The 13,952-nt window shown below is 42.4% G+C and overlaps 1 protein-coding gene across 1 annotated transcript in view; it reads right to left on the bottom strand.

Annotated features, from left to right (window-relative positions):
• DCX (doublecortin) overlaps window positions 1–13,952 on the bottom strand; it is a 106,484-nt gene that overhangs the window by 16,434 nt on the left and 76,098 nt on the right. Inside the window, exons 4-5 of the mRNA XM_057719020.1 lie at window positions 13,177–13,279; window positions 11,079–11,216 (exon numbers count right to left, since the gene is read on the bottom strand). Coding sequence (XP_057575003.1) covers window positions 11,079–11,216; window positions 13,177–13,279 — 241 coding nt within the window. The remainder of the gene's footprint in view (window positions 1–11,078; window positions 11,217–13,176; window positions 13,280–13,952) is intronic.

The raw sequence follows: 13,952 nt of genomic DNA, 5'->3' as shown, positions 1-13,952 counted from the left end.
CCTTTCACTGTGCAGTTCATTCTTCTCATCGTGCAGTTCATTTTTTCCACGCTAAAACAAGGTATATCAGGAACTTTCCAATCTCCTAGGCTGCCTCGTCTGTCTTATTAAGAAAAACCAGGATAATAATGCTTACTGTGTGTCTGTGATAAGCCAGGCACTCTTTTCTCTCTTTCCATTCTCTCTCTCTCTCTCTCTCTCTCACACACACACACACACACAACTTCATCTAGTCATATTCTAATTTCTGTTGGGGAAACAGAGGCTCATTCCACTTAGCCGTAGCAAAGTCAGGATTTGAACACAGGTCTCTCTGATTCCAAAGCCTGTGTGTGTGTTGGTTTGTTTTCAGTTTTTGCTGCATTGCTGTTCCTTTTTTCACCTGGTTTGCTTCTGGGACTCCTTCCTATGACAACTTTCTGATGGGGGGTAGGAAGGAGGGAGAAGAGTTGTGGCGGAGAAAAAAAAAAGAAAGAAATAGCAGCAGGTAGAAGCAGACACCAGAGCTTATGCTCACCTTCTAGACTTTTATCCTCCTTGATCTAGTTTAGATTAGAAAGTGATTAGCAAGAGCTATCTTTCCTTCACCCGACCAACTGGGTTTCATAGCCAATGTCATGAAACAATAGCAGACAGGGCAGCCAGAGAGGCATGTAACGACCCTCATCCACAGAGCCCTCTGGGAAGATGATATCTGTGCCCTGTCTGTCACTCCCCTCAGCTATGCACCACAACTGCCAAGCTTGGCCTGGCACAGTCTTGGCTTACTTGCTTCTCTGAATGGTTATACCTGCCCATTTCCCAGCGCTTGTCTTTAAATCCTTGGCTCCATCAGAATGGAACAAGACAAGCCCAAACAAAAGATGGCAGGCAAGGTAACTAGGCTGAATTAACTGGATTTACAGCAGTTTAAACGTGTAGGGGAGTAGGGGTTCCCAGGAGTGAGGAACAAGGTGGAGGGAGTCAGTTCGCAAAGAACAAGAAGAAAGTTCAGTTTCTGGCATGGGTGGTGGCCAAGGGCAGAGTATGGTCACCAGCCTGGCAAGTTGATGCTGAGCTCTTCGACTGTGGGTTCCCTTGTCTAGAGGCTGGACGGATCCCTGGAAATCAGGATGCAACTGTGTGTAAGGTGGGTGTAAGTAGCCCCAGGTACAGTGATTAAAGAACTGCCTGGCAATGAGTTAGACAAGTCATTATACATTCTGGGTTCAAGTTCGCATGGCACAGGAAGAAAGGGGCCAGTCTGCCATATGCTTTTCACCCAACCTTTGACTGGAGAGCAAACTAATTTAATACTTATTCACTTAGCTCTGGCTTTTCCCTCCCATTCTAATCGCAACCCTTGAGCTCAACTCGAAATCAGGTCTACTGGTTTTGGTTTGATGTCAATTTTGAAATATTACTCACTGAAAATAAAAAACCCAGCCTATTAAAAAAAAAAGCCATGACAATAATTTCAGAGCCACCTTAATAATCGCAGATGTATTTCTACAATTGTTTTCAAAGCATTTTGCAATATATGAATTCACACGATTCTCCTGATAACCCCAAGAGATGGTAGCCAGGAATTAATGGTCTCCTTTTAACGACAAGAATACAGAGGCTCAGAGAGTATAGAACTTGCTTAAAGGGTATAAACTGCCTCTTCTCACAGATTCGTTGCTCACAGATTCATTTCAAAATTCCCTCAAAGTTAGCATATCACATGCCACCATGACCTTTTAGTGATTTGTTCTCTGTCTTATCTTTTCTAATTCCTTAATGCCTTGCAGAGGGAGATCTCAACATATGAGGGTGAGTCAAAAATTATCTGCGCTGTGGCTGTAGAATCTATTATAATTAACTTTTAGAAAAGACAAATACATCATTTTTCAACATCATCTCCTTGCTTTTCAATACATTTCGTCCATCTGTCAACAAGCTTTTGTATTCCCTCATTAAAAAATGTTTTAGGCTGAGCTGCGATCCACGAATGCACCGCTGTCTTCACTTCTTCATCAGAAGTGAATCTTCGTCCTTGTAGGGCTGCTTTGAGGGGACCAAACAGGTGAAAGTCTGATGGAGCAAGATCGGGACTAGAGGGAGGATGCCTTAGCACCTCAAAGGGAAGTTTTTGCAGACTGTGGACAGTGTGGGCAGAAGTGTGTGGATGTGCATTGTCATGCAAGATCACAGCGCCCTTGGAGAGCAGTGCTCTGCATTTAATCAGAAGTTTAGGCTTCAGCTCTTCAATGAGCATCTCTATCCATTCATACACACTTCTTCTCGTCAAAACACATTCTCCATACTGTGCACAAAGTCTTTGATAAATAACTGAGGCACCAGGTACACCCTCAGATCACAAAAAACATATCACTGCATGCTGCTCTTCTTTTGTGCAAATCACAAGTGGGGCACCCATTTTTGCTTGCACCACAGTTACAAATGCACTGATGTAACACATTCACACCTGCACAGCAGTGACTGGGGAGACAGTAGCCTTGAACAAAAAGTGCTGATAAGACAGTGCAGCCAACAGAAGTTTTAATATAACCAGAGTGCAGATAATTTTTGACTCACCCTCATACAATTCAGCCACTTCCTCATTTTTTCCCTCATATTGAGATGCTCTAAGTGTTCATTCTAGTCCAAAGACACCCTGGTTTCTCCCAACTTACACACGGAGATTTTTTGAAGGCCATCCAAGTAGAACCAAGGTAGTTTCAAATTACTTCAGAACAAGGCTAAGAGACAGAGCCTGTGGTTTTCACACATTCATTCCAAACAGCCCTTGGGCGAGGTGTGTGGATTGGTTTGGCTAATTGTTTCTGCTCAGTGGGAAAGCTTTTGTCCCTCTCCCCAGACCCATCCAATAGGGAAGCAAGAACTAAGGGCCCCAAAACAGCTCTTTACTGATTTGATCATAGGGCTGGTTCTCAGGCCAAATTCAATCGTAGGTTGTGAGATACTGTAACTTCAGAAGTTGGGAGTTTGAATTTTAAATCTGTTCCTTACAGAGTCTTGAAGAGCATGCAGTTCTTTTAAATAAAGGAGAGAAGTAAGAGTCTTCCCTGTTGCAAAACAAATATGTGTATCGAGTTCTGTAATATTTTGACACAGATCAGTTTCCCTCGAGAAGAGGACATCTGTAAGAAGGCTGATGGATGTGCCAGGATTGTTTTCTCAGGCTTGATAATGCTGACAACATTTATTTCCAGTTGAAGGTGGTTCTGCTGAGAACATGTTTCTGGTGGAGCAAGCCTATTGCCAACACTCCCAGTTTTATGGGGCAGGAACTAACACAAACTACACTGCTCTTAGTTTGTGGAAAGAACATATGCTTTGGAATCAGTCAGGGTTTTAAACCCTGGCTTAGCCATTTCCTAGATGTGTGACCTCAGCTGTAACCTACCCTCTATGAGTCTGTTTCCTCACCTGTCATATCTGAATACAAATAATGCATATGTCACTTGTTGTTTTGAGGATTACATGACAGACTATATATAAAATGCTTAGCCAGGTGCTTTAGCAGATAGGGAGGGCTCAATAATGACATCTTCTGTTGCTATTACTACTGCCATTACTAGAAATGGAAGGAATTGAAGCACCAAGTTAGGAAATCCCCTTCCACAGGGGGTGATTTATCAACCTATGCAGGCTGAACACTAATTCTTTGGCTAGCAGGTCAGGCATTAGAGGACTGAAGTTTTCCCGAGTGAAGCCCATCACTTCTGGTTTTTGCATGTTATGGCTGTGCTGCCTACAACAGTGTCTTCGGCTGTTGGCTCTTCTCTCTTTTTACTCTCTCAGCATTACCATGGGGGTGGGAGTGGTCAGTGAACTCAGTGTGGAACCACTGAAGGTATTGGAGCAGGAAAGTTACACAATGGCCATGTTTTAGGATGAAAAATGTGGTGGCACCACAGCAGATGTAAAAGCAAACAGAGATTTGAAGCAGAGATTCTACGTAGGAGCGTGTTGAGTAACCCAAGCATCAGGTGATGAAGGAAAGGAAGGGACTTCTGTGTGAGAAAGGTGAAGATGTTTCAAAGGTTCAACAACAACAGGAACAGCAGGTGGTGGACGTGAACGATTAAAGAGTGGGAAGAGTCAAAGCTAACGTCAAGGTGTTGCGCCTGGGGAATAGGATAGAATTGAATCTATTGTCAGGGAGTTGGGGAGAGGAAATATTTTTGATTTGTAGACACATTGCATTTGGCACATATAAGCAGAATTGTCTGGTAGGCATTCATGGCACTGATATCCAGAAGGAAGGTTGGGGCTGGAGATGTAGAGTTAACAGCTGCCTCTGTACCCCGATATGCTATATTCATCCCCACCTCTGCTCTTTTGTTCATGCTCTCTCTGCTGCCAGAAATATCCATTTCCTTATCAATTGAAATCTAATCCTCCTTCAAGCCCCAGTTCTTCCAGGAAGGCTTCGCTTAGCACCCTAGCCCCCAATGAACTCTCTTTCCCACAAACTCCAGTACTTCCAACAGCACGTACTGTCTGTATCTCTCATGCACTTGGCATTTAAACAAACCAACATCATGAACTCTTATTTAGCACCACAGTGCAATGGTTGAATTGTGGACTGTGGAGCCAGATTACCCGAGTTCAAATCCCAGCCCTACTTAGTAGCTGTGTAATCTTGGACAGGTCACTTAACTTTCATATGCGCTAGTATCTCCATTTGCAAAATGGGGATAACAACACCTACCTCATAAGGTTGTTGTAAGGATTATATTAGTTAATACATGTAAAGTGATTAGAATGGTTGCTTGGCACATATGAACTATATATTTGTAAATACAATTTTTTGTTAAATGTATATGCATACTGGTTCCCCAAATAAATCATGAGCTTCACAGTGACAGGGAATTCATCTTATCATTTCTTTTCCTCATAGCACCTAGCATTACTAGGTACTCCACCAAAAATCTGGAGAATCTGTTGTGCTGAAACACAAATCCCCGGCGGCAGCAAGTTGCTAGGACTCCTACTGCAGGGAGATGGGTTAACAAGACTGCATCCCATTCCCTGTGGCGTGCTGGCGGGGGGAGGGGCGGGAGCATTTGACCGTAAGCTCCAACCAAGGATTCCTAAGTGACTCTCCAAGGGCAATGGAAAAGTTGCCTTATATATAGGAAGTTCTTCTGCTTAACCCAGACATAAACTGTGGTTTTAGAAAGAATCAGAATGGGGAGGAGGCAAGGGAAGTTTCTCTCTTCCCATAGCTTGGCCAAGGGCACCACTTCCCCTTGGAGTGACAGTAGGGGAGCTGATGGAGGGTCTAGGACTGGGCACTGGAAACTAAGTCGCTTAATGACTCCTGGCTGTGCTCTGCGCTGCACACAGAGAATGACACAGATACCAACCCCCACCCCCGCCCCACCTCTCCACATCCCTTGCACGGAGTGGGGGGAAGGTGGACGGAAGCTGAGAAGCAAGGGCCGTGCAACAGAGATGGTTTATTCATCACTGGAGCTTCTACACCCTGCCTCAAGGACAATGCAAGGATCCCCTGCCTGGGAGTCAGAAGAGCTGGGCTCTGGTTCCTGAGTACTAAATAGATATTGGGAGGACTGCAAGATTTACTGAACCTCTTTATATCTTAGTTCTCCAATCTAAAAAAAAAAAAAACTAGGTAATTTTCCTTTCCCAACTTACCTCATGGTGCTATTATGAGTGACAACTGAGATGATGGATTTGGAAATATTTTACAAAGCGCAGAGCATTTATTTCATGTAAAAGATCAAGATCTTGAACCTCTCTCAGACATAGAAGAAGGGTATTGTGCTGTCTGATATAGTAGCAGCTAGTCATATATGGCTAGTGAGCATTCGAAGTGTGGCTAGTCAGAATTGAGATGTGCTGTAAGCATAAAATTCAATCCCATTTCAACGAATGTAAAATATTTCAACAATTTCTTACATTGGTTACATGATGAAATGATAAGATTTTGGCTATATTCGGCAAAATAAAATATATTATCAAAACTAATTTCACCTGTTTCTTTGAACTCAACTGTGGCTACTAGAAAATTTAAAATTACATACAAGGCTTGCATTTGTGGCTTGCACTATATTTTTATTACACTGAGCTGGTACATCCCGACAGTCACATTCAGGAAGGTCAGAACATCCAGGTCCCTCCATCTTAGGCAACCCAAAGCAGCCTGTTTGGTTCCGAAGAGAAGGATTCCTGGATACTATTCTCCCACGGACACCCCTCACTGGCTGTTTTGTGGCCCTTGACCTCCCCTTTCAAAACCTGTATATTTTGGTAGAGAAGACATTCATTCTTGGGGGTTTGGGAAGAGGGAAGGTTTGACTTTTAGGAATAGGTGCACTTAGGTTGGGGGAAGGAAGGTGGGGAACATTGGGTTGCTACAACAATGACTAACTATTGAAGAATAACAAACTAATTATCACATTACAATCCTCTCAGTCTACCAGGGTGGTTAATTAGCTTCCTTGGAGGTTCCTTAAAAAAAAAAAAAAAAGAAAAGAAAGAAAGAAAAGGAAAAGATTCCTTCCCAGCAACTAGCTGACTTTGTCCATTCAATTCAATTCAATTCAATTCAATTCAATTCAATTCATTTGGGAGGTAGTTGCATAAAGGGAAAAAGCAACACATTAATGGCTAAAATGGAAATAGAAAGAGACACACAGAAACGGCTTTCTTTAGTTCTGAAACCAGGCTTACCTTTGCCCATCAAATGGCAAGTCCCGGGTTAATCAAAACTGCACAAACTTTCTTTGAACATTCCCCAGGAGCCTTCTGGGCTCAGGTTTCATCTGCTTACTGCTTACCACACAATCCCTTGCCCTATTTTAAAGACAAACTTGGCTAATGGAACTTGGATTCTCAGAGTCCATCAGCTCTGCCCAGTGAGAATGAGAGCTCCTTATAGCAATATTATATAGACAATCAAGTCTTTCCTTAACTCAAGTTTAGAGCTTAGCAACAGACATTCTATTTGGGGCAAACTCAGTATTGGCAGGAGTGGGAATTGAACTCGAAGGGAATAAAGTAGAAGGATTTTGATTTATTCATGGGCAGAATGGGAAAGAGACAACTTAAGGACTTAGGAACAAGGAATCAAATTATGACGCAAATTACAGACCAAACAGCATCAATTTCCTAAACCTCAAGTCAAACTGAACCCAGACATTAACTGAAACATGAATTGGACCAAATATATATAAAATATTATATATATTTGAATAATATATATATATTTGAAAATCTAGCAAACTTGTTCAAACCAGAATCAAACCTATACATTTTCTAATGAATTAGAACATCAAAACATTCCTTTAACTGAACCTGAACTGAGCCAATGTTTCATTTGGTTTGAATCCTGGCTAAAGAGGAACATTTTTGGCTTTCATTTGCCATCAAAGGAAGGTAGTTAAAATTCCCTGGAAATGGCCTATCTTCCACAACCTTTAGTTACTCAGGTTGAATGAAGAAATGTGGTTCCATCCACAAGTCTCAGATCCAAGACAGACTGACGCAGAATGGAAACAGGGAGGTACTACTGTGTACTAGAAAAGAACAAAGAATTTCAGCCCCACCCAATGCCATTATTCTTTGGTTAAATATATATTAATCTGTATATGTCCCTTGCTAAGAGCTCAGGAAACCTTGATACTTTATGAAATAATTCTTTCTTTAGTTTGTAAGGAGAAATTTATGCTAATGCAAAACTATGCATTGTCTATAGCTCATCCTTCTTGTTTTGTTACCTGATTCTGATTCTGTGGAAGCTCTTTTACAACTCTGGGAATAACTGAAAACAATGAAAATGATTTTTGTCTAGACATGAAAATTCTGTCTTATCCAAAATGGAAACCAAGTCTTAGAGAAGGTAAGAAATTTGTCCCAAGTCACAAAGCTGGGAAGTGGTATAGTTGGGTTTTCCTAGAGAGATGTCCCTCTCTCCTCTTCCATATCCTATCCCTCTACACCTCCCAGCTTGGGACGGTCCTGAGTGAGGAGGGGGCGGAAAAGGGAAAATGGGTATGCCAAATTCAAACCTTACCTAAAGTACCTTTTTGCCTGAGATCAGCTTTGCCCCTGTGGAATGTTCACTGCGTGAATGTCCTAGACTTGGTCCTTAACTCCCATGTAATGGGCGAGGTTTTGTTACACGAATCCTTTTATCCTTTGGGGCTGAAATCACGTGGAAGCTTTAAACACATCATCTAAGATGAGCTCAAATGTTCTAGAAAGTGCCATGAGGGCTGGCTAGACTAGAGTTTGACTTCATTTATGTTCATGAATGAATTATCTGAAACGAAGATTTAAATTCTCTCCACTGAGGATACCACTTTAGATTTTTTACTGGTAGGAAACATGGGCTGTTTATAACTCTGATATCTGCCAAGTAAGGTCCCATTTTCCTACCTCAAATTGGTTACTTTGTTTATCTTGTGTGTGTGAATACATCCTCATTCCTTCTCTTTAGCAAGGGAGTTCTGAAGGAATAAGAGGAGATCTTACCTACCTAAGCCTAGGGATCTATTATAACTCCTTTCAATTTGACACATATTCACGGAGTCCTAATGCATTCCTTCTCTGTCTCCAACATCTTAGCATCAGTGAGGTGCATATATTTTAGAAGGGAAATTCTGCATATAGCATGCTGGAAATCAATTATTTGACATATGTTTACACTGTTTTTAATTACAGGTGGTTATGTTCATGCGTGCTGGGTAATCCAATTGGATATGGTCTGCAAAGAGACTCTATTTACTTCAAACTGCCACCACTCCAGCATTTCTAACCAATGGGTTATGCGATGGTTTAAACATAGGTCCACAAATTCTTTGATATTCCTCCCTTCAAGAAATGGAGCCTGCTTCCCCTCCCCTTGAATGTGGGCTGGCCTTAGTGACTGCTTCTAATGAATAGACTAAAATAGAAGTGACAGTGTGTGGCTTTGGAGAGTAGATCATAAAAGGCACTACATCTTCTTCCTTATTCACTCTCTTGAATCACTGTCTGGGGGAAGATCCTGCCAATGGCCATCGTGGAAGTGGATCCTACAGTCCCAGTTGAGCCTTCAGATGACTGCGGCCCCTACTAATACGGTGACCTCAGCTACATGGGAGATCCTGGGCCTGACAGAACCACCCAGCTAAGCCACCCCAGAATTCCTGACACACAGAAACTGTGAGATAATAAATGTTTGTTGTTTCAAGCTACTATGTTTTAGGGTAATTCATTTTATAGCGAGAGATAAGTAATACAGGTTAGAAATCCCAGAAATAGCCAGTGATACTTCGGAAAAAAATGATCAGCTAAGTGATTATTGCCAGACTTTAGGAATCTTGATCAAATGTTTAAAGTCCATTTTTTGGCAAGGCCCTGCTTAGAACATGTACAAACAATTTCATTCTCAATCCAAGTGTTAAAATCTAAGTCTTTGTAGTTTGAGCAACATGAATTTGCTTAGTAGATTCATGTGCTATTCTGTAGGCTTAACCAAAATATCATCAAACATGTGCGTTTTTTTATTCCTTCTGCAAATATTACCTACATGCTTACTGGGTCTCTAGCACCATGATGGGTGAAATAGGTGCTCTTATGCATCTATTCGTTCACAAGCATTACCTGAGCATCTACTAGGACCCAGTACATCTACTAGGACCCAGGTACTGTGCTCAGCACTGAGGACACAAAAATGAACACGACACCTTGCCCTTGAGGGAACTAGCATTTAAGTTGAGGAAGTAAATACATACAAGTATATACACACTTTACAACACAGTTGTGGTGAATATTACCGCAGAGATATGAATAACATGCCATGATGTTGCGGTGAATGGAACAACTATCTCTATCGGAGGTGTCGAAGGATGAATAGGAGTTTTCAAGCAAAGAAGAGTGGTGGGTTTGAGGGATGGCATTCCAGATGCGGGAGAACAGGGTATGCAAAGACATGGAAGTATGAAAAGCCTAAGCTGCCTCTTTACAGTTGAGTTCCTTCTGGCTGAGAGTAAAGAGATGGCCAGTGATAGGCATGGTAGTGTGAGGTCAGCAGGACTGGCTGTTTTTCCAGGCCACGGGCATTTCAAAGCCAATAGGCTGCTCAAGCTGCCTCAAATAGAAGAAGTGATAAAGAGTGCTTTTGCCCTCTGCCCCAAGGCTCTCACGCCAGAAGAATTCTCATGGTGAACTCTGAGCCTTGGGCGGACAAATGTGTAAATCTTCTGGATCATATAATTTCTTTACCATGAAGAACTCAAATTGTCTGTTCATGAGTCTACTAAGCTTCTAAACTTGGTCTTCTGTGGTCTTTTACCTTTTAGATCAGTGCCACTCAAACTGTGGGTGCAAGACCTTGTACCAGAGGGTAAACTAACACACTGTTGCCTTTATTGGTAAAATTATGCTATGAAGTAAATGGTTTGCTCAGTGGCATGATTTACATTTGGCACAAGCTCCTAATCTCGTCACAGACTGATAAATGGTTCACGGGTGGGCAGTGATCCCTAGACCACATTTTTTAGATCACTCACTGTCCACTAAATAAAACCCTATATGACAAATCTCTTTATTTCCTTTCAGAACCTGGCCTATATGTCCTTTTCTCCTGTGAAAATGATGCAGTGTATTTGTTTCGTTCTTTTTTTTTTTTTTGACTTCTAAAAAATTCAAAGTCAAATTTGAAGCTCAAAGGTATCCACAATGTTGACACTTTGAGGTAGGTGGCTTTTTTTTTTTTTTACCTTTTTGTTTTTGATTCCAATTTTCTATCTCAAACATATGTTTGACTTGATTATTTCATTGTGCATTGGCTGGATGACGCTGAGAATGATGGCAATGAAGACGACCATGGCAAATAGCACTACAGCAAGCATGGCAATTGGGCCAGATGTCTGGTCTGCATCCATCTGAGTAGAATCGGGGTTGTGGCTGTGTCTCCATGACTCCAAACAAGCTGAACTGCTTAGCCTCTGAATGGATAGAATTGGTCTCATGGAGACACAATGGTGTTCGTGAGGAGCTCATTCCTCTGCATGCAGAAGGTACTGGCCTCAGTAAATGAAGTCAGCGTGCACAGTTAGGAGAAGAGCACTCACCGTCTTGGTCGTTACCTGAGTCAGCTGGAGACTTGCTCCGGCGCATGGGGCCGGGGCTCTTGGCTGAACTCTTCTGAGGTGTTGGGGACGCCTTTGGGCCAGCTGTGGCTGATGGGTTTCCCTTCATGACTCGGCATTCTGGTGGAAAAGGACGCAGATGGCTTAGCAGAGCTGGGGAGAATCAAGGCTCAGCATCTTACCAACCTCTGGAAACTGGAATAAGCACCACATGCCAAAGCACCTTATGGCTCAAGACTACAAGGTGGTTCTCATTGTCTGAAGGAACGACAGTTGTGGAGAGGGAGGCATGGGAGAAACTTTCAAAAGTCACCTGGGCTAAGACAGGTGTTTAAATTCCTGGATCACAGAAACAAGGGAAGGAGTAGAAAAGCAGTTCTGGCAGGTAATTCAAGAGTCGACTCAGTCATTTTTGGCTAACCCAGTCATGTCTCAGAATAGCACCTGTTGACATAATTAATTAATTTCTTGGGAGAAGAGATTGACAGCTCAGAGGCTGCAGCCACACAGATGAAACATTCATGAGTCATTTAAAGGAGGGAGAGGGAGCTCCTATTTATTACTCATCACATGCCATATGTTGAAATATGCATATTAAGGATGTCACGTCATTTTATAAATAAGCACTACTACCTCCACCACCACCATCCTGCATTTACAGAGTTCTTTTCGATTTTCAATGCATGTTATCATAATCTGCTATGCTGGTTTAATGAATAAATGAACCAGTAGTGACTATGTCACTCAGAGCTTGCAGAAAGCCCCTGGGTGTGTAGGAGAGTCTGCCAGGTGTTCCTGCTACGTCACCGACCCCAATCTGACACATTCAGAGCACCCTTTCTATGCAGGTCACTCAGCATCCCTACTATGGTAATTTGGAGCACTGATCGTGCTGATATATTAGGAAGATTATTATATTCATTCTGCTAATGAGAATACAAAGAGCTTAAGCCTCTCACTTAGGGCCACAAAGGAAGAAAATAGCAGAATAAGGGTGAGCTTGAGTCCCATTCTAGAGCTCTTTCCACCCTACTTTCCCCCAACCTCATGTGACCATGCTCCAAGGGGAACCAAACAGCTAGGCACAGGGTTGTCTCTTCATTGGACACCTCCTTGTCACCTTCTACTTAAAGATACATTGAAAATATAAGTTACACAGGAAGATTAGGAGATCTTTTCTGGTAAATTAAATTTTTAGGAAACTAAGTTAAGCAGAAAGCTCATTTTTGTTTGTCTTACTTCTTGTTTTGATTGATAAACTTGTAGTGATCCCTGTCCAGACCTGGGGATGTAGAAGGTACAAGAAACTGGACAGAGCCTGAGCTTTGTCTAGCTATTGTATGGTCATTTGCCTCTTCTCAAAGTGAATAGAGCAGAAACGCCACCTCTTTCGGGGTCCTTGTCACTTGAGCTGTTTGTGAACTCTATATTAGTACAACTTGATTTGTTTTTTTCCCCACACTTTATTCCTTATTACTAGGAAATATGTTTTGAATGTGTCTTTCCATCAGGATCGTACCCCAGCCCTGTGGCTGTGTGAGCTAATTCACCATGAACTTACACACAGAGCTTGGATTCAAGCAAAGGGAGATGGGCAGATGTTCACCTCCTTCCTGAGATTAACAATCTTCTGGAATCTTGAGCCACAAAGCTGGGGGAATGGGGCAGCAAGCCAGAAGGTGGGAAGAGGGAAAATGCTTGACACTAACAACACAGTGGAAAATATTTCTAAAATGGAACCATCAACATGGGCCAAATAGCTGGAGGATGTTGACTAGAAAAAAATCATATGCATACAGCATTCAAGTTCTGATGCCAAATGTTCCTTCCTGTGGTCTGATTGAGCCTGTCAGCCCATGTGACATAATATATGATTCAAAAAATATGGTCACTATTGGGGAAGGTAGTTTTATTGAATTTGGAGGCCGGGCATCTGAGATATGCAATCAACTTTTCCAAATATACAGGAGAAAGGAACCACTATGCATGGATGTTCTCCAGGCCATATGAACCCATGGAAATCCTAAGGGACAGAAGGAGGGAGAACAATGGAACAATAAAATTCAGCGGTTGTCCTTACCATTTTCATCCAGAGAAAAGTCATCCTGAGCATAGCGAAATTTTTCAGGGCCACAGGCAATAAACACATCATCATCACCAAAGAAATCATGGAGACAGGTTACCTGCGGAGAAAGCAGAAACATTGAATTGATATTTGATGGTCTTGTGACAATGAACTTCATGCCGTGTTGGCAGGGGAAAGAAGCTTCCCATCTGGGCCATCATTTTAGCCCCCAAGGAGATCCTTTTTCTCCAAATACTATGCTCGTAGTCGGCAGCACAGCCCCTAGTGAGTAAAGATATACTGAGTGCCATTTTCTTTCCATGTTGCATGTGTCGTATCTTGTTTCCATTTCATCAAGAGTAACTTCAAGACCATGTCCAAAGGGAATGTTCCCCTCTGAATAAAAGTCAGCAAGCAGATGACCCTATAAATGTCACCTTTCCTCAGGGCCTCAAAGACAGAGTGCTGCTAGCCCAAGTCTGGGGGCAGGGGTGTAGGCCAAGGAAGATGAGAAAGATCTGCATCCGGAGGTGGACAGACTCTGTGGCCGACCAAGACGTGGAAGTCCCTCTCTCCGTCTTCATGAGGTTTGAAGGAAGGATACCAGTTCTTAATTACTTTGGACCCACAAAAATTGGACTTTCTGCTAAAAGTGAACCAGGAACCTGGTAGTGGCCCAGAATACCATTCCTCCCTGAAGAAAAAGGAGGGGGAAACTGTCCTGACCACTTAAAAGTTAATCAAGAGCAATGGGTCCCCATAGGCTTGAGGCTCTGCTGGTGAAGCCATGT

Source organism: Hippopotamus amphibius, chromosome X, assembly GCF_030028045.1.
Source record: "Hippopotamus amphibius kiboko isolate mHipAmp2 chromosome X, mHipAmp2.hap2, whole genome shotgun sequence".
Lineage (NCBI taxonomy): Eukaryota > Metazoa > Chordata > Mammalia > Artiodactyla > Hippopotamidae > Hippopotamus > Hippopotamus amphibius.
The sequence above is the reverse complement of the archived record's forward strand: the minus strand, read 5'-3'. Positions and strand labels throughout refer to the sequence as shown.